The sequence below is a fragment of the Curcuma longa genome, unplaced genomic scaffold, assembly GCF_044706935.1.
Source record: "Curcuma longa cultivar G26 ecotype Majalengka, Jawa Barat unplaced genomic scaffold, ITB_CL_G26_1.1 contig_18129, whole genome shotgun sequence".
NCBI classification, from domain to species: domain Eukaryota; kingdom Viridiplantae; phylum Streptophyta; class Magnoliopsida; order Zingiberales; family Zingiberaceae; genus Curcuma; species Curcuma longa.
Genome location: NW_027430750.1, coordinates 1 through 20,107, shown reverse-complemented (window position 1 = coordinate 20,107; position 20,107 = coordinate 1). Strand labels below are relative to the sequence as shown.

The 20,107-nt window shown below is 37.7% G+C and overlaps 2 protein-coding genes and 1 pseudogene across 7 annotated transcripts; 2 read left to right on the top strand and 1 right to left on the bottom strand.

Annotated features, from left to right (window-relative positions):
* The first annotated feature begins 797 nt into the window (after positions 1-797).
* LOC141816775 (myb family transcription factor PHL7-like) lies at positions 798-7,466 on the top strand. 6 transcript variants are annotated; one of them, XM_074704504.1, is made up of 10 exons: positions 798-946; positions 1,971-2,044; positions 2,169-2,583; positions 3,649-3,676; positions 3,739-3,808; positions 4,624-4,700; positions 4,795-4,837; positions 4,997-5,054; positions 5,911-5,980; positions 6,805-7,466. In XM_074704504.1, exons 3-10 carry the CDS (start codon positions 2,513-2,515, stop codon positions 7,258-7,260), a joined length of 873 nt encoding a protein of 290 aa, XP_074560605.1. In that variant the 5' UTR covers positions 798-946; positions 1,971-2,044; positions 2,169-2,512; the 3' UTR covers positions 7,261-7,466. The 6 variants fall into 6 exon arrangements, with proteins under 6 accessions (XP_074560605.1, XP_074560610.1, XP_074560607.1 ...); XM_074704509.1 differs by lacking the exon at positions 3,649-3,676 and having other exon boundaries at positions 3,677-3,808; XM_074704506.1 differs by lacking the exons at positions 2,169-2,583; positions 3,649-3,676 and having other exon boundaries at positions 3,677-3,808.
* A 1,854-nt stretch (positions 7,467-9,320) lies between these two features.
* On the top strand, positions 9,321-14,232 carry LOC141816774 (putative E3 ubiquitin-protein ligase EDA40; annotated as a pseudogene).
* Positions 14,233-15,927: 1,695 nt separating this feature from the next.
* LOC141816780 (chaperone protein ClpB3, mitochondrial-like) lies at positions 15,928-18,398 on the bottom strand. The gene is made up of 4 exons (XM_074704515.1): positions 17,870-18,398; positions 17,518-17,783; positions 16,502-17,431; positions 15,928-16,407 (listed from the first exon to the last, which is right to left on the bottom strand). Exons 1-4 carry the CDS (start codon positions 18,159-18,161, stop codon positions 16,108-16,110), a joined length of 1,788 nt encoding a protein of 595 aa, XP_074560616.1. The 5' UTR covers positions 18,162-18,398; the 3' UTR covers positions 15,928-16,107.
* Between the last annotated feature and the right edge of the window lie 1,709 nt (positions 18,399-20,107).

The following is a 20,107-nucleotide window of genomic DNA, read 5'->3' as shown; positions in this document are numbered from 1 at the left end:
CCTCTTCATAGATAATCGTGGAACTAATCATATGAGATCGTTGGGATTACAAATTTTACTTTTTACAAAAATAATATTTTCAAGTAGCCTCGAGTCATGATGAAGTGATAATAAAATACATCGTCAAATAATTAGGGTTTAATTTTCATACAAGATACACTTACGACAATTAAACTATCGATGATCTTATATCATCATGTTAGAAGTCATCGTACCTTTTAGATTTATTTAACGGATGAAATCCAACCGTCCATTTGAAAATTAATCGATCTCACAACAATAACAATAGTGTCCCAAAGTAACCAAAAACCAATGAAAGCCGTTAGCAATTTCGCTATATGTAAGGTAAAGCTACCAACGCCGTCCACTTGTCATTAAGTTGTAATTTTGATCGATCTCAATGGCTGCGATTCAAATCCGTCGAATCGAACGACTTAGAAGAGTCCGTGGCAAGTAATGCCCGAAACTCTAATCCAGGATAAAAAGTCGCCATCAGCTGACCGAACCTCGACTAATCCTCCCAGTTACGGAACACCAAGGTTTCTCCGCCAGTGGGGACCAGCTTTCTGGCTAATAAAACGACGAGTAAAAAAAAAAAGGATTAAAACTACTGTAGATGTAAACTCGGCGTCTTCATCAGTCGCCGTCCACTCCCGATCTGACGGCTTGCGTGTCAAGCGGGATGGCTCGTGTATCGGCGTTCCAAACCTTCAAGTCAAAACGAGGGGCAAGGGAGAGTCGACACGTGTCCTATTTGACGGTTTGCTGCGGCGAAATCTCCTTGCGGGAGTCATCTAAGCAGCCCGTGACGACAGCGAGCGAGCGAACGATCGATCGACCGAGAGGGACCTCCTGCTCCGGTTGGTTGAAGGCCGACGCATCAATGGACGCGTAGAGGAGAGGAACAGAAGAATGGGGGACGACTGTTGCGGAGTTTATCGGAGAAGTATCGGTTTCGCCTTACACTCTGTTTGGATGGGGTGAGGGAAGGTTCATTAACGGAAGGGGAAGGAAGGGGAAGGGAGGGAAAGGAAGGGGAAGGGAGGTATTTATATTTTTCTTGTTTGGGAGGAAGGGAAGGTTCATTAACGTAACATGTGCTACCTTGTTTGGGAGGAAGGGGAAGGAAATGAAGGTTAAATATATAAAATTACAAAAATATCCTTGTTAAAATAGATCTATAATAATTTAGAAATAATTGTTCGTTAGGTATTTTATTTTATCTAATGCCTTATAACTATTCGTTCAATGAGTTCGTCAATCGAAATTATAAACTAAATATATAAAATTATAAAAATATCTTTATTTTTTAAAATAAATCTATATGTAAAAAAAAATATATAGCTCATAAGATTAACAAAAATTAATATTTACAACTTAAATAAATAAAAAATTTAAAAAATAATAAGTAGATATATAAAAAATATGTGAAATACAGAATTTATACATTTTGGTACGATAAAAGATAAATCAATATTTTTATATATATTTTTATAAAAATTTACTTTTTATATATATTTTTATAAAAATTTATTGATGTAAAAATTTACGACGAAGGTTAACATCGAGGAGTGCGAGTGACGACTACGTTATGTGACAAGGAGCAACGGTGCAAAAATCTAATAGATAAGTTATTTTAATAATTAATATTTTAATATAAGGGTAAAATTGGAATAAATATGTTTTCACATTTCCTTCCCCTTCCTTACACCCCAAATCGGAGTGTAAGGAATTGTGTCTATTTATGGCCATGCAAGGGGAAAGCTTACCCTTCCTTCCCCTTCTCTCCCCTTCCCTCACTTCTTTACAAACAAGGTTACAAATTCCCTTCCCCTTATTTACCCTTCCTTCCCCTTCCCTCACCTCCTCCCAAACAAGCCGTTAAAGGCGTTCGATATATATATTTTTTAGTTACGTTGTTTTAGATCGCTTGACCTGGCATAACTTTGATCTGGGTTGCATGATTCCAGTTGAAAGCTGTCGATCTTGAGCCTTTCGTGCCAACAGTTAGGAGTGTCGATCGCTTTTGAAGTTAGTTGTACAGGTATGGTTTTGCCTCTGTTTGCTTTTCGATGGGATTTGTGATCCGCAGTTAGGGTTTCCATTTTTATTAGGTTTAAGGTCACTCAACTCTTCAATTTTTTGAGTTTTAAATTTCTGTATGGTAGCTGCTTCCTGTTGTATCCGGATCTGGATGTGGTGATGTTGTTGGTAGTAATTTCGTACCATTTGGGGCTATCTGAAGCTCGAAATACCACTTTTGGGAAAACCGGAAGCATAAAGCTTAGGTTTTACCTGCCTATTACTTTTCAAGGGGCCTATACTCAAAACTAGGTTAGGCTTGGCTACTTGTGTACTCAGTGTTAGATCTCCTCACTAGGTCATTTATCCTGCTTATTGTTCTCCTTTGTTTTTCATGTTCGTGGGGTGAACTTGATGGGAACGCTAATTTTACGTTATTCTGGTTCTGGTTGGTGGTGATTGATCTATACTGAGAGGAAGAAACACATCGATGGCCACCGATGCTAGTTGTTTCTTTACCAGGGATACATATACCAACTGGAATTTACTGCTAATTAAATGGTATTTCTTTGTGTTATAGCCCTTTTGAATTTGTTCCCATATTTTTTAAAACTGAGCCTGTTATTATAGAAAAAAAGGTCCCTGATCTCTGGAGTTGACTTTTAACGGTAGATATAGGTAAGTTGGAATGTAGACAAATTTCGTGACAATTTGTAGGGTTTGAAAAATTACTTTACATAAGTTATGACATCACTAAAAATATTTCACAACATTAAAATGTTCCCAGATGAGAGAACTAACCTATTAATTTATTTGGCATCACTACTAACCCAAAGTAATTAAGTCCAAATTAGTTGCACTTTACTTATCTAACTATACAAATCTCCTTCATGACTCCATATTTGATATGGGGCTAAACTAGGGTGCCAAGTCTCATGCTTGGTGTTCTGTCAAGATCTGAAGCCCAATTCATAGTCCAAAATATCCATAATCGGCAGCATGTACTGATAGTGGTCTCCATCATTATATTGGCTGCCCTTCCAAATTCCTCACCATGGAAACTATCACAGCATTCCTAGATGAGAGAATTAACCATAAAATTGTTAACCCCAATCACAATAAGTAGTAACTCGTTCATCTGAGCTTTGGAACCCCGTTTATTAGTTATTATCTGCTTAGATTTCATATTACAATGATCTGTTCAATAGTATGTAAAGAGCTTTAATATTTTTATCATACTGATACCAGTTGAAGTATTTTGAGATGGCACAATAAATGCCAATACAATGTCCACAGGTAGTATTTGGGGTTCTAAATTAATCTGAGCAATTACTATAGTAGGAACTATATCAAATGTGCATTCATATATGATCCCCTTCTCTCAACATAACAATTTAACTTTCTTATTTTGGTAGGTTACAGAATAAAAAATAAATATTCTAACTTGATCCTGTGTCATTCTAAATTGTCTCGTAGGTATGAGATGTTGAAACAATATCCATCTTTGAATTCCCTTATTCTGCTACTTGGTTACATGGATTATTCTTTTCCATTTTTTTCATAAAATAGTGACAAATGCATCGGTTTATGCCTTTCTCAAGGATTGTGTTGGATCATATCAATTAGGTCTCTCAGGACCAATAACTTGAATCAGGTAACAATACTATGGGGCCTATCACTGGTATGAACAACCCTAATAATTTAACTTCGAGACAGCGTTTAAGGTGGACAACTGAGTTGCACGACCGTTTTGTGGATGCTGTGACACAACTTGGTGGTCCAGATAGTAAGTGCTTTCTAGACATTTTTAGAAGATTATATTGGTAATTTACATTTCAGAAATTACTTGGTTTTGGATTTCTATATCAATGTTCTTAATATCCAGTGCCCCTAAATATTTTTAATTAATTTCTTTTTGCATGGGCATTGTAAAGTGCTAAATGTGGTGATTGAGCAAATCAAGTAAAAAAAAATCCTTCTGCATAATGTATCAACTTAGGAAACAAAAGCTTTAGCATAGTAACTTTAATCTTTCCATATACAGGTTATAGTTTTCTTATTTTTGTTAAACTGTTCTCTAAGGTTATCCTAAAACTATGACAAATGTGCACATCAAACGAGGAAAAGGAAGACAAAAAAAAGACTTAGTTAACAATAATAAAAAAGATAAAATTTATTTAAATATAAATGATGATATAGTAGGGGATAGAGTCCAGTGGCGTAGAAGGATCCATATAGCCGACTCCACCTAGTGGGATAAGACTTGGTTGTCGTTGTTTTATAAGGTTACCTCTAAATAAAAAAATAAAAAAAATTCTTCCGCAAAAAATTCTTCCTGAACATACACTTCTTGCCAAGTGTGAAACTTTTATGAGGAAAATAGATAACTTTATTGATCTTATGTGATTAAAGGGATTGCTTAACTATGATACTATGCCACTATCACTATGATCAACCTGACAATAGCAACCGATTGATTGGAATAACAGTTTATTAGTATTTATTCAAGTAAATTAGTTAATATTCTTATCTATCTAAATTTTTTACCAACCTATGGGAAATAATATTCATTTGACCACTGACAAGTTGGATTCGTGACAGGAGCAACTCCTAAGGGAGTTCTTAGAATCATGGGTGTTCAAGGGCTAACAATATACCATGTGAAGAGTCATCTACAGGTACCTGTTTATGAGATGCTACGTTTTTTTTTATAGATTTTATATGCTACACTGTGTACATATATATTTAATTTGGTTATTATTGTATGCATAGAAATATCGGCTTGCAAAGTATGTACCTGAGGCTTCAGATGATGGTAGGGAACCGATTTTTTATTATATTCAGCTGAGTATTTAACATATTGTTCTGGAAGTTGTAGCGAGTATTTAGCATATTGTTTTGGAAGTTGTAGTGTTGTTCTGTTTACGAGGTGATAGATGCTAAAAATGTTTTTGCTTAATTTTCACTTATGCAGGTATAAAGTCTGAAAAGAAAGATGATGAAAATTCAATTCCAGGCCTTGAAAACTCTTCGTATGTATAATGATCAACTATTCTCTATATTAATATGCATGGATAAAACAATTATTTTCTGATTTTGAAAATTCGAATTGCTAGATTTCACTTTAATCATTGTTGATAATCAGATTCAATGTGCAACTGAGCTGTAAGTTACAAGCAAAAGACACTATCAGGGTAACATAAGAATTGGCAGGCAGTGAAATAGCAGTGATCCTACTTATTTGTAATCCAGGAAATATATAACCTTACGCTTTCACTAAGCAGTGCCCACATGAATTAGAGAATTGTTGTCCTTATCATGCATACTTCTTCCCTTTGTTGAACCATTGTTTTTGTCTCCTACCTCTTCTGTTGTTTTTTTTTTTCAGTCCATTGAATGCTTTTCATGTATAACAATCACTTATAACCTTAATTTCGGGAAGTATGGTGGCACATCAGTGATTGAAGGTATGTGGTTAAGTGTTTGGGTTATAATCATATGCAGGTTGCATAAGGAGAAAGGAAGCATTTGAGAGTTGGTTGTCTTAGTGACCTGGGCTTTGCCATATGAGCTTCTTGACAATTGAACTGCTAAAATTGTACAAGATTTCATTGCCCTAAATTTTGAGTCCATAGTCTACTTGCTAAGATAAAACTAGTTCAATTCCCCTTTGTTGAACTTTCCAGTGTTTTTAGTCTTTCAATATTTTCCTTATATTCTCTTTTTAGTAAATGATAAATCAACCTAATCTGTATGCTTTTGTGGCTTCATTTGGTAGATGCTTATTGCTAACTAGTTTGATCTTATTTTTATGTCCGGTCTTTTTCACTTAGCTTGCTATGTAGGGATGAGAATATGTGAGATAGGCTGAAAACTAATTTTCTTCAGGGGAATTCAAATAACAGAAGCACTGAAATTGCAGATGGAGGTGCAGAAACGACTTCAGGAACAACTAGAGGCAAGTTAATATGGATGATATTTAGTAAATGATTCCACTATTTGAGTTCAATCCATATTATGATTTTTCTAAATTATGTTTTCCTGGTTTCAAATCTTGATGCTGTATAGTTTCCATGAAGGTATATAGTCGAGATATACATAAAAAATTGGCCCATGCGAGATAATTGTTGCATTGACTATTGTAACAGTCCCCCTAAGTTGGAGAAAATTAGAGCACAGATATTGGTATTGCCTACCTGGAACTGAAAGTAGAAAAACGTGCTAGACTGTTTAGCAAAGAAAACAGCAACTTGTACAGGACTAGTAAATATGGGTCGCAAACTCTTAATCATCTCGATTTCTCACAATTTCTGTAATGAAGCGACAATCAGCTTCAATAGGCTTTTGGTCATTACGATTTCTGTAATAAAGTAACAATCAACCTCAATATGCCTAGTTTTGTGCATGAAAGATCAAATTACCAGCAATGTAGACAACAACTAACTTATCACAATATGCCTAGTTTTGCACATGAAAGATCAAATTACCAGTAATATAGACAACAACTTATCACAACTTATAATAATAATAGAATCTATATGACTAAACATAAGCTCCTCCAAAAGTGAACAATATCACATTGTTACTTATTTCTCTGTGTTAGGTACCAAGTTGAAGTGGATAATTTTGAATTCATTTTTCCTTTTTCTTCAAATATTTAGAACTTTAGCAATGTATTGCCCGTAACTCTTTTTTTTTTGCCCAATGCAACTTTGAGCTAATCTGCTACCTGAGAGATGGTCATAATGAATGTTAGTCTCATTGCCATGAAACTGGTAACAGGTGCAAAGGCAACTGCAGCTAAGAATAGAAGCCCAAGGGAAGTATCTTAAGAAAATTATCGATGAGCAGCAGCGCCTTAGCGGTGTACTAGCTGAACTACCTGGATCGGGCAATCCTGCACTCGCTTCTGGTGATCACTACCTGGACTCTGAAAAGACTGATCCTTCAACCCCAGCACCAACTTCTGAATCCCCTGACCAAGATAAGGCTGTTGGTAGGGGACAAGGAGACACTGATGGATTCTACAAAAGCATTTCATGTGATGATTCTTTCTCCTCTCGCCGTGAACCTCTCACACCTGACTCCACCTACCATATTAGCTCCCCTTCAGCAAGCCCCAAGCCTGAGAGCACGTCCAAAAGGTTTCAAGTTGGCAGGATCACAGGCCATGGCAAGTCGGAGTTGATGATCCCTCACATATTAGAGTCAAGTTCAGGTTCAGATTTCCACCAATGATGCTCGGCGTGCAGTTTGATTCATGTAAGATTACAGCTTCCTAAATCATTTAGCTCGTCATCTATTAAAGATAATCCTAGAGACCCCATGGATGAATCATGTATGACTATCTCGTTGAAGACTGTATTATGCTGAGGTAGACGAATATTGTTGGGAGTAACTTGGTTATGCTCATTTAATGACATTGGCACTTCGAATTTAGATCATTCTCATATTTATTGATTTGGGTGCAAGAAAGCTCAGGAAAGTGTTTGCTGTAACATGCTATTTGAATGCACTAACTGTTGCAGATCAGAGAGGACCTCAAATTTCATGTAAGAAACTTTAAATTCACACCATTTTCTAATTTAATCCATTTGCTATCATACTGACATCATGCTTTTATGTTTCTTCTATTTCCCTTGCAGTGGAAATTTTCGAGGGAAGGTGGGGAAGTTCATTGCAGGTCAGACACTCAAATACGAATCCCACCGCATGAATGAAAGAATCAGTCCATTAATTTTGTAAGTGAAACCATTATCTCATTCATCTTAAGGCACGAGTCAGTTTTCCATTTATTTGAAGCATAAAAAAATCAAAACCTAAAACTAAAAGCATATAACTATCCCATTCTGATCTTTACCTGAAAGCCAAAAATAAAGCTTGGCCTCATTCAAGTACTTCTCCTGTCCATTTAATCTCTTTATTATTATTCATCATTCAATTCAATGTACAATTTCCAGTTGTTCCAGCAGCAGGTTGATCATGATGATAGCAGTAGTGTCTGCATCTCCACTGCACCTGCTGCTTTTGACTATACAAAGCTTGACTTTTAATAACTAGCAATGTGATTATATTAATAAAAAAATTATGGATACAATTTTTGTCGCAATAGAAAAAAAATGTTTAGTGAAACTTGTGGAAGTTTTTTCCCATATATTTTTTCCTAAAAAATAGGTAAAGCATTGAATTATACTTTTCCAGATATTTTGACCTAATTTTTGATGTTTTGTCACTATATTTATTCATGTTGCCAATCATTCATGAGAGTGACCAGTGATGGAACTAATAGAGCATGTTAGAGTGGGGCTCTTTGGGACCTTCATGAAGCAAACATTGGCCAGCTTTTCAGTCGGTAGGAATAGTGCCCTAATTATTGAACTTGGACTCAACTACAGAATTTTATAATTGTGCTTGATGCAATTAATCTTATTTTGCAATAAATTTAATGTTCATTGTTAAGTACTCTTTAGCTCAATAATGGTGCCTCGATGAGAAATTTTCATAGGATTGAATTGATTAGTCACTGAATTATCAAGAAAAAATATTAAGTACTCTTTAGTTAAGATAAATAAGAAAAAATTAGGGTAAAAATTAAAACGCCTTTTATTTTTCTTAATTTAAATATAGTATTTGTACAACTTAATTGGCAATCTATGCATTAAAACTTAGCATTTAATACATTTGCAATCTGCTTAGGAGTAAAACAATTTCCAACCTACTCCATCAACTTCCAACTCCTCAATTAACATTATAAAAATATCTCTATTTTTAATTTTACTTTTTAAGTTGAAACATTTATCAGTTAAATGAAAATATTAAGGATATTTTAATATTAATATTTGTTTTTTATTTAAATTTGTATGGTAGAAGGGGAGTCTTCATCCAGCAATAAAATTATTACCACGTGATTAGAAAATTATTAGTTTGAGTTATGAAAATAATTTTTTATTTTATTTTATTTTAATAATTTAGATATTTAAACCTTTACTTATTTTTTTATTTAATTAATTTATTATTGAATATAATCAGATTCTAAATTATAAAACTTTGTGCCTCGGCTTTATTTTGACCGTTTCTCACCAAACACTTTTTCACTCTTGCCATGGGCGGTAGATTTAGGTCTTCTATCTCTTGAACCAGGGCAGGCCGCCTAGGAAACGGACAAGGAGGCAGCTTGGGCGGCAGTGGGGCTCCTCCCCTTCTGCGGAGCGCAATACGAAGCTGCAGAGTAAAGCAACCACCACAGTGAGCTCAAATCGAGTCGCGGAGATATCAAAAGGGCGGTGCGGTTTCGCTCGGCGGCGGCGGCGGCGGCGGGTGTCGTGTCCATGGGCGGAGGCGCATCGAGGTGGAGGAGAGCGGCGAAGCGGATCGGCTTCCCCTGCGGCGCTTCCTTCTCCAATGACATTCCTCCCAGAACAGTGCGCCTTCTTCCCTTCCTTTTTTTTCCCATTTCCCACGAGAAATTAGGTTTCGTGAGCATTTCTTCTGAAAAACATGGATTTTCGGTCTGGAAAAAGCTGCATTGACTTCGATCATCTCTTTGTTTAATCTACATGTTTGATCCTAATCGACCTGTCTGAGGCATTGTTGCTTTCATTACTCATCGATTTATCTTAATTTTATCCTTCCATCGTCTTCGTCCTCTTTTCGTGGTACTTCATCTCTTGTGTTCACAGCTCATCTCCTCACTGTTGCAAAAAAAAAAAAAGTAGAAACTTTCATTGTCTTCGAATTTACATATTGATCTGTTAATTTAAAAAAAGCGTTTCTGATCACTTTCCCCTGTTCATCTATTCCATGATTCCTCTTCCAACCACTGATGTATAATTTTCCGGTATGGTGTCAGATCTCAAACTCAGCCGTTAGTTTGAAGACGGAGGATGAAGAAGGAAAACCTGAGGAAGGGGGAACAGGATTAAAAGGTGCTTATGATAAGGTACTACACTGCCACCATTCTTTTTTCTTTTCTTCTGCAATCGCTTATTGTGGTCCAGCAATGCCTTTGTTTATTCAAATCCCATTATGATAAGGTGCTTATGCTGCCCACCCTGCCCTTGGGTATAGTTAAATTGGTTATGACCGAACAGACTTATTGAAGTGGACAAAAATTGAATCTCAACGAAGCCGAGGCAATGTCCTCCTCCGTCATGACCAATTATAGCTTCTCGATTTATCTCTTCACAAATAATAGTAGGGCCGATCGTGTAGAATCGCTAGAGTGGCGGATTCCGTCTTTGCTGAAGTTATGCTGTGCACCCATCCTGTGTGACACCTATGCATACTTGAATACGCGGGGTATTTGAAAGTGATCCGGAGTCTTCGGAAGTTCACTCAGTCCCTCATGAATACAACATGCTTTTAAAATAATTTTCTCTCATCAAGATCATGATCATGACATGGGCTGACTGGCCTAACCAAACTCTCAAGCCCCACCTCTCTGATAATTCATTTAGGTTTGGCTCAAACTGATTGGCCTAAATAGATTGATGAACCCGTCGGACTAACTGACCCAATTGAATTGTTTGACTTGATAGAGATCGATTGGCTCGGTCATCTGGACCGACTCGATCAACTTGATTAGCTTGGTCAATCTAACTAGACAAACTGAATTGTCTAAACGATCTAACCTGCCCAAATCTACCAGCTTGCCTAGTCCTATTGGCTCGACACTCGATTGCCTAAATCGATCAACTTACATGAACAAGGATAAAAGGTTGATAGAGTGAACGGGTTTACATCCTCTTTGTCTATGTATATAGTCAGCCTGAAGGATTGGATATCTGATGTCAACTAAAAAAAATTGAGCAGCTTTGAGCCGTTTTGACCAAAATTAGATCAAAATTGCTCCACTTTAGAATAACTTTGGTCAAAACTATTTCAATTGATATCAAATTATGGATTCAATTTTATTTTGATAAATTTTGAAAGAAGATGCTTTTTTGATAATATTGATAAAAAAAGAAACATTTTTAATTCTTTTACTTATTTTTTACTCATTAGCTTTTCCTAATAAATAAAATATCATGGTGCAATTTTGTGCACGAAACTCCTATCAATACGGATCCCAAAAAAAATTGAATCATATTAAATTTTTTATATTTTTTTTATAATTTAAATTTGTGATCATAAATTCACACGATAATCATTTTTACTATCCCACTAATTTTTCCTTTAAATAAAATACCAGAGTGAAAAAAATAAAATCATCATCATCACTGGGACACCCACTGCATGTTTGCATGCTTCTGACCACTTCATCATGCCACTCACTTGGCTTGATGACCTCAAACTCACTGCACTTGTCTTTTTTCTCTTTTTATCAAAGGCTAAAGCATCAGTTCAAAGATCTGAACAAAGAAGGATGGTGTGCCTTTCATATTTTGGGCCCATCCGACATCATCACGAGGACATTTTGAAAGAGTAGGGTCCTCTTGTTGGGACCCCACCAAACAACCTGAATGAATGTGAGGCTTTCAATACATAGTATAAAGCATGTATTCTATTATGTAGTGTGTATTTATTTATTATTGCATTTATATATGATGCATGCATTTATAATGAATGCGAGGCTTTCAATACACTGGGTCATGCTGATCTGAAAGCACAAGTCAAACATTCCAAAAGAAAGATGGCTTCACCCTGGTGAAGTTTGGATGCGCCCAAACGTCATCGCGGCCTCAAACATCATCTTGATTTTAAATGTCATATCGGTTTTAGACGTCATTTCGATCTCAAATGTCATTTTGATTTCAGACGTTATCTCGATCTCAAACATCATCTTAGCCTCAAATGTCCTCGGTCTTAGGGCTCATCCTAGTTCTAACTTAGGTCTCAATTCCACACATCTTTAGGCCTACCTCATATCCTAAGTATAAGTCTCTGTCCTTCGTAGGCTTGTAAATACGGGTTGTGAATATTCCCAAAACACGCAACAACTTAAGAATAAAAGAGCGGTTACGAGATTGTTAGATCTGGTACCCTATATACCTTCTTATTGGCATGTAATACTAAAAAGAAACGGAAGCAATCAATGGTTGTCAAATCTGATCTCTTTGTACTCTCCCATAATGATGTCGTTCCGATTGACGTGTAGATGCTTTCCTGATGACTATATAAACTCTAGAAAAGGTATGTTGAAGGAACTTGTTTTGCTTCTTTTTCTTCTTTCAATAGTCACTTTTTCCTTCGAGTAATCCTAATTTGAACGTCGAAGTAGTTTGTCGGGATTTTTCTATGTCAGTCTAATCTTCTGCTACAGTGTATTTTAGACTATCTTCATTTTCTTCAACGAGATTTTTCAAAGGTCGCACACATCAGATTATTCATTGACTGACGGTTTGACCATCCACTATATTTAATCGGAACAATATATATAGACTTTAAAATACTGCATTCGACAGTGTTTTATTTCCGCGTAGAATCGCTAAAAGCTTCGATTGGTTGCAGCCTCTAACGGACAGTAGGATCTAGTTCGGAATTCTTCTTGTCTGTTTTGTCTTTCCAATCTTAGTTCGGTCCAACTCATGCTAGCTTTCTTTTTTGTCGTCTCAATTGCAGAGATTATGTGCCATATGCTTGGAGCCTCTCAGCTGGGTCGATGCAAGCGCAGACCCCGCGAGCAACCAAAAGCTGTTCACCGCGCAGTGTATGCATGTTTTTCACTTCCTGTGCATTGCATCCAACGTTCGGCACGGCAGTGTCACATGCCCCATCTGTCGAGCACAATGGTCACAGCTCCCGCGGGAGCTAACCATACCCTCCATCAACAACTCCGATCCCATTCTTCGTATCTTGGACGACTCCATTGCCACTTCCCGCTTCAACCGTAGGTCCTTCCTTCGTACCACTCGCTACAATGATGATGACCCTGTCGAACTCGAAGCTACCACCGAAGCCGGTGACCATCGCCTCCGCTTCACCATCATTCCTGCCATTTCGCGAACAGGTAACTCCTTTGGCATCATATTTCTACAGTTTTCTATATGAATGACTTGATTGCGCTTCTATAGCTGTGTCTCCAAGGCAGAAGAGGGCTTGCCTATCTGTAAAACTCTCTTACCAACAGGCAACTGATCTTGTTCTTGTTGCAAGTCCAAACGGTCCTCACCTTAGATTGCTCAAGCAATCCATGGCCCTTGTTGTATTCTCTCTTCGGCCGGTTGACAGATTAGCAATTGTCACCTACTCGACCACTGCCACTCGCGCGCTTCCTCTCCGCCGGATGTCTTCTCAGGGGAAGCGGGCGGCACTACAAGTCATCGACAGGATATTCTACCTCGGTGAAGCTGAGCCTGCTGAAGGTCTCCGCAAGGGTCTCAAGATACTGGAGGACCGGACGCACCACAATCCACTGGCTTACATCCTCCATCTTTCGGATAGCCCGACCCGAAGCTACATTTGCAGGGATCTGGAATTCCCTATCCCAATTCACAGATTCCATATTGGTTTTGGATTCGGAATGTCTAATGGATTGGTGATGCATGAGTTTGAGGAGTTTTTAGCTCGGTTGCTTGGAGGCGCGATAAGGGAGACCCAACTGAGGATAGGAGCTGAAGGTGGGTGGATGTTGTTGGGAGACCTGAGAGGTGGGGAAGAAAAGAGGATTCCCCTGGACTTGGTAGACGACTGTGGGTTCCTTTCCGTCGGCTATAGCTACATTGAAGGAGGTGGAGAACAAAGGCTAAGCACAGGAGAAGTGGCGGTTGGCGCAGAGAAAAATGACCGAAATGATGGTCGTCGGTCTGAGATCGGAGGGAGTGATCCCAGGCATCAGCACCGGAAGTAGCGACTCTATTCAGAGGTGGGGGTACCTCGATCCATTCATGGCTCGAAGATGGGCAAAGCATCTGCACAGATGCAAGGCATGATCATGTAGAATTGCCCAAAAGACCTATCCATGTTAATGTGTTTGCAGCTGTAAGAAGGCTCCAGTTCAGATGCCGGATGAGGTTCATCGGTCGAGTTAATCGAAAGACTCATTTCGACTGTCGTAGATCACCATGGTTTCGACATAGAGATCCTCAGTTTTGCTCATCACCTCGTGATCTATCATCGCTATTCTTCTATTCTTTCTTCGCCCCTCCCTAACACCATTTAACTATCAACAGTGTGGATATTGGTCTGGTTAAGCTTGTTTTAAAGCAGTAATGATTATCCTCCGAGTTGTGGCAGTGTGTTTTGAATATATTCAGAAGAAAATTTGTTTCATGAAGTAAGATGACTACTACTCTTAACTCACTGAATCAACATGGAAGACAAAAACGAGCTAGTGAATTCTCATTGTAGATTCAACTTTCGATACAAGTAATAAAAATAGCAATCAAAGTTATATGAAGCCTTCTCCCCTATCAAACTTAATCTCTTATTATATTATTATTTATATTTAAATAAATTTTATATTAATCAAGTCGATAAACTCATAACCTAGCAGAGTCCAAGGTTGTCAAACTCGCGATTCCAGTGTTGACTCGGTTAGGGGTGCACAAACTCGTATCGTAAACTCGTACGAGTTTACAGATAATCCAAAAAAGAGTTATAAAATGTCAAATAATATATATTTGATCATAACTTCATAAGAACAATCACTATTTCACATATTTAATAAAAAATCATAAACATAGTTATCAACAACATGTTTTCACATATAAAAAAAAGACTAAACATGAAAATTTAACATGAAAAGATACTAAATTTTCAAAATTTATGTTTCAACATCAAGTTACAAAATGACAAATTTAAAATTTCGTACAAAAATAGTCCAATAGATACACCAAATAAGCTTCCATTGTCCAAATTTGATAAAAGGAAGACATCAAACAAAGATTTTCTTTGTTTACCGAGTTTGACCGAGTTGACTCGCGAGTTTACCGAGTTTACCGAGTTGACTCGCGAGTTTACGAGTTTACAAGGGGGGGCCGATTTTAAGCTGATTCAACACGGAATTGAAATAATAGTTCGTAAACTCGTAAACTCGCCGAGTTAACTCGCGATTTTGACAACCATGGCAGAGCCATCACACTTAATTGTTAGATTTTTGTTCTAATTCTGAAAGCTTTTCAACATAAACTTGCATTGTCTTATCTTGCAACTTTCTGAGAAAGAAATATGGTCATCCCAGCAATCAAGTTATAGTTGCAGGAACAAGAATGAGAAGCCATATTGATTTTTTTTTTGATAATTCAAATATCTAGGGTTGTGCCCAATTAATTTTGAAGATGGATGATCTTTCCCATGATTCACTTATCGAATAAATCCGAAAACACAATAGCTTGTGACACAATAACCCAATGATCCCAGTAATTCGAACACTGCGGGCGTAAGAGGCCCTATATAAGAATCAAACGCTAGATACTTGAATAATTGATCTTGATTTGTAAATATATTTGTTTAATAATTTAGATATTCAATCTTTACAGTCTGACTAATCTTTTAAAGATGACCAATTCATCCCCATAAAAACTTTCCACCAACTATTAGGGTCAATCAAAAAATGCAAATGGATTTTAACCAACTATTAGGGTCAATCAAAAAATGCAAATGGATTTTAATAGACGATCCAGCGTCATAAATATTTTGAATTTCTCGGATGTAATGTACCATGAGTGAAGTTTGAACCTTCATTATTTAAGAAATTTATCTTATTTCTTACCATTGCACCATAGGCTCAAGTTCTTATTGTGATTGCGATTGATATAAATCTCTCACTCATATCCATACAATCATGGCATGCAAGTGCTTCACCAATTCAATCAATTGCCAAACAGCAGCTTGACGAAAGCAAAGACAGAGACAAGGAATTCGATGCCCACGGTCTGTAATCACACTAACAGAGGCAGAGAACGAGAAAGAACAAGCGAGGATAAACTAGATCACAAGAAAGATCAAATTTTATAGAAGACGACATGATCGACCAAGCAACAAATGGAATGCAGCTACCAAATTTTATAGAGAATTAGCTCAGAAGCCAAATATTTTCCGCCAGCCATTGGCAGCATTTTGATCATCCTCGTGATATCCTACAAAACCAACAGATTTAACAAAAAAACCTGAAAATGGACATTTATTTATTGGCCAAATCAGTTATTAAGCTGCTAGTTCATCAGGCAAATGGATGTTCTCCACTTTTCTTATGACTAGTTTCTTGTGAGTGGGGAGATCTTTGAGAGATTGATCAGCATCCACCATAATGGTGTCATCTTCCTTGAAATCGCCTCGCAGCACTGCGAGTGCAATCTCATTCTCCACCATCTGCTGGATCACCCTCTTGACAGGCCTGGCACCAAAATTAGGGTCGAAACCAAGGTTTCCGAGAATCTCGACTGCTGTTGGTGTGTACTGTAGGTAGATGTTCTTTTGTTTCAGCCTCTCCTTCAAACGGTCCAACTGCGAGATCATAGAGCAGATAATAATTTGTAAGAACAATAGTTAAACGAACCAGTATGCATTACTTTCTGGATTCGGAAGTCGAAAGGCATACCTGCATTTCCACAATGCGATTGATCTGTGTCTTGTCCAGAGGCTTAAATACAATGTATTCGTCGATCCGGTTCATGAATTCAGGGCGAAATGTTTGCCTAGCCAATTCAAGGACTTGTTTCTTCATCAGTTCATACACAGCCTCCTCTGTGCCATGTGAAGTTCGAAGCGTGTCCAGGATGAAGTGGGAACCTATGTTTGATGTCATAATCACAACTGAATTTGTAAAACTGACAGTCCTTCCCTGCGAATCAGTGATTCTTCCATCATCCAGCAGTTGCAACAGAATGTTGAAGACGTCCTGGTGTGCCTTCTCAATTTCATCAAAAAGCACTACAGAATAAGGTCTTCGCCGTACAATTTCAGTAAGCTGGCCTCCTTCCTCGTAGCCAACATAACCAGGTGGCGCACCGACTAATCGAGAAACCGCATGCTTTTCCATGTACTCGCTCATATCTATCCTTACAAGTGCATTCTCTGTGTTGAAAAGGTAACCTGCCAAAGCTTTTGCGAGCTCAGTTTTACCGACACCAGTAGGACCCATAAACATAAAACTTGCTATCGGACGATTTGGATCTGATAATCCTGCTCTAGAACGACGTATAGCATCGGCCACAGATTTAACAGCGATATCCTGACCGACCACTCTCTTGTGCAAAACTTCCTCCAAATGAACCAATTTATCTCTCTCTGAATGCTGAAGATTAGAGATTGGTATCCCGGTCCATTTGCTAACAATTTCAGCAATATCAAGATCTGTGACTTCCTCCCGAAGCATTGATTTCCCAGACTCTTGGAATTCAGCAAGCTTCTGCTCAGCCTCTTGGAGCTGTCTTTGCAGGGAAATAAGTGTACCATACTTCAGTTCAGCTGCGCGGCTCAGATCATATTCACGCTCTGCAGCCTCCATCTCCAAGTTGACTCTATCAATCTACGATAACATTAAACATCAAGTAAATGAAGAAGAGGTCTGCAAGAATCAAGTTTCAGCATCATTCACAAACAAAAGCAGCTTACCTCCTCTTTAATTGAACTTATTTTATTCATGAGTGATTTTTCTTGCTCCCATTGTACTGTTAACTCGTTCTGTCTTTGTTTGAGAGAGGCTAAATCAGTTTCCAGCTTGCTTAGTCGTTCTTTGGAAGCTTTGTTGTTGTCGTTTTTCAAGGAAAGCTTCTCCATCTCTAATTTCAGAACTGCTCTGTCCACCTCATCCAACTCTGTGGGTTTGGATGTTATCTCCATTTTCAGCTTTGCAGCAGCTTCATCAATGAGATCAATGGCTACAAGGAACCAGCAAAATCAGCTCAACTTACACATGATGTTAACTGCTATCATTTTTCTTTAATTCAATGGCCCATCAGAATACCTTTGTCAGGCAAAAACCGTTCAGTGATGTACCGATCAGAAAGAATTGCCGCTGCAACAAGAGCACTGTCTGATATTTTGACACCATGGTGCAACTCATAGCGCTCACGGAGCCCACGAAGTATTGATATGGAATCTTCTACAGATGGCTGACCACAATACACTTGTTGAAACCTACGCTCCAATGCTGGATCCTTTTCAATGTACTTCCTGTACTCATTCAAGGTAGTAGCTCCAATACAACGGAGCTCTCCTCGACCCAGCATAGGTTTCAACAAGTTTCCAGCATCCATTGCCCCACCAGTAGCGCCTAGATTGTACAATATAAGAAGCAAAAACAAGCCAAAAAATCTGAGTAAATACTAAACCAAGACTTGTAAGATACCAAGTTTGTTATCTAGTATTTATCTTATGAATAATCAAAATCCTTTCTAATTGTTATAGTTTTTTTGCGTTCATGCTTCTACACCAAGATAGTATGGTACATGGAAGCCACCCCATACTTGGAAAACAAGCCAGTTTATGGAGATTTTGATAGCGTATGCACATACTAGCAGTGCAGCTGATTATAGAAAGATAAAATGATTAAGGTGATTAATTAATTATCATAATAGGTCCAACAAACCAATGTTATTATCTTCAGGCCATTTCATCCGCTAATCAATATTGGAACACGAAAAAAACAACAACAAGCAGTGATTCCCAAGGATTAAAGTATAGATTTCATTCCAACTTTCATCCTAACCTACCCATGATTATATTTGTGATATATTGCATAATTTGAGGCTTGATTATAATTTTCATGATTTAATGATAAATTTTACATTAATTGAGTTTAATTGGTTGTAGGACTCAAATTGAACCGAGATCGAGCTCAACCATGATCGAATCGAGCCAAGATTGACCCAATTGATCGATCCAACTTCATGAATCAAGACTCAAGTGCGATTAAGATGGAACCCATGCGGATTGGAGCCAATTTGGAGCTAAATTGAGTGAATTTGGTTGAAACAGGCTAACCCGGATCAAACTCAAGTCAACCCAACCATGTGCTACAGTACCCTAGTTTTAAAGAGAAAGAACACTGTAGCAAAATCGCGGTTACTGTAGCAAACAGCCCCGCCGTCTTTCTTTCTTCGTTTTTCCTTCATTTTTCTTCACTTTTTGATGCGTTTTTTTTAGGGAAGCTTGGATTTCTTCCTTCTAAGTTGATTTCCGGATTTCAGAGGGCAACCACGACGCTTGTTTGGCAACAATTGACGGAAGTTTCGTCCGGTTGAGGGTTTCACCGGAGGAGCTAGTTCCGCCACCATTTCCAGCCTCAATCTTCAGATTCACCCAACCGGAGCAATCAAGATTCTAAGGAGGGGTTCTCCAAGGGTTCTTGAAGGCTTACGAGCAGCACATTGCAAGAAATTTGAAGGATTGAGCTGGATTCTCATTTACCCGGATTTGGCTCTGTTTGGAGAGAGTTTTGAGGGTTTCGGACAATCTTCTGATTGGAGCGCATTCGGATCAGTTCAGCTTGGTTCGTGAGAAGCTAATCTGGGATTTCTGATCGGTTCTTGTGTGACGGCAAGAAGGGATCGATTTGAGGGAAGAAACCGAGCTTTTATCCCTGTTTTTGCACTATTTTTGTAGTTTCTGCACTTTGTTTCTGAATCTGATAAACAAATCTGTTTAAGACTCTTTCAATCTAGTTTAGCTATGAACATTAGTTGAGTTATTTGTTTTGATAGGTTTTATTGATTCATTAGTTGAGTTATCGCATTTCCATTTGAATTCTTGTTCCGTGCCATGCACTATTCCGTGCCATTTTGTTTTCAATGTATCGGTTTGCTAGGGTAGGTTAGTTTGAGTAGGGATTTCATTGCTAGCTAAGTGGAAGTGGATAATTAAATTGCATCATAGCTTTGATTTTTGCAAGCTAGATTAGTTTCATTAAATTCAATTTCTAGTTTTAGTTTAGCTTTTGAATTCTATTGCATTGCTAGATTATGAGTTGATTTGATTTCAATTGCATTTCATTTTTTTTTATTCATTGCATTTGGCATTTTTATTTCATTTGAAAAATACCAAAACCCCCCATTTTCATAGAAAACCCCAAAAATACGACACCCAAGCTTGAATTGAACAATTGTCTACTAGTCCTTGGAAAAACACGACTCGAGGCCCCTATACTTCATTTATTTGAATTTATTATGGGTTTTCGGTAATTTAAAATTAATTTGCAACCCTA

Bases quoted from the DNA above. Each gene is read 5' to 3' on its own strand.
- LOC141816775 (XM_074704504.1), top strand. From the start codon at position 2,513: ATGGCCACCGATGCTAGTTGTTTCTTTACCAGGGATACATATACCAAC. The intron at 4,701-4,794 runs GTACCTGTTTAT...TTGTATGCATAG, and splicing joins ATGTGAAGAGTCATCTACAG to AAATATCGGCTTGCAAAGTA. The intron at 5,055-5,910 runs GTATGTATAATG...AATTTTCTTCAG, and splicing joins CCAGGCCTTGAAAACTCTTC to GGGAATTCAAATAACAGAAG.
- LOC141816780 (XM_074704515.1), bottom strand. From the start codon at position 18,161: ATGGATGCTGGAAACTTGTTGAAACCTATGCTGGGTCGAGGAGAGCTC. The intron at 17,784-17,869 runs GTATTCTGATGG...GGTTCCTTGTAG, and splicing joins ACGGTTTTTGCCTGACAAAG to CCATTGATCTCATTGATGAA. The intron at 17,432-17,517 runs GTAAGCTGCTTT...ATGTTATCGTAG, and splicing joins TAAGTTCAATTAAAGAGGAG to ATTGATAGAGTCAACTTGGA.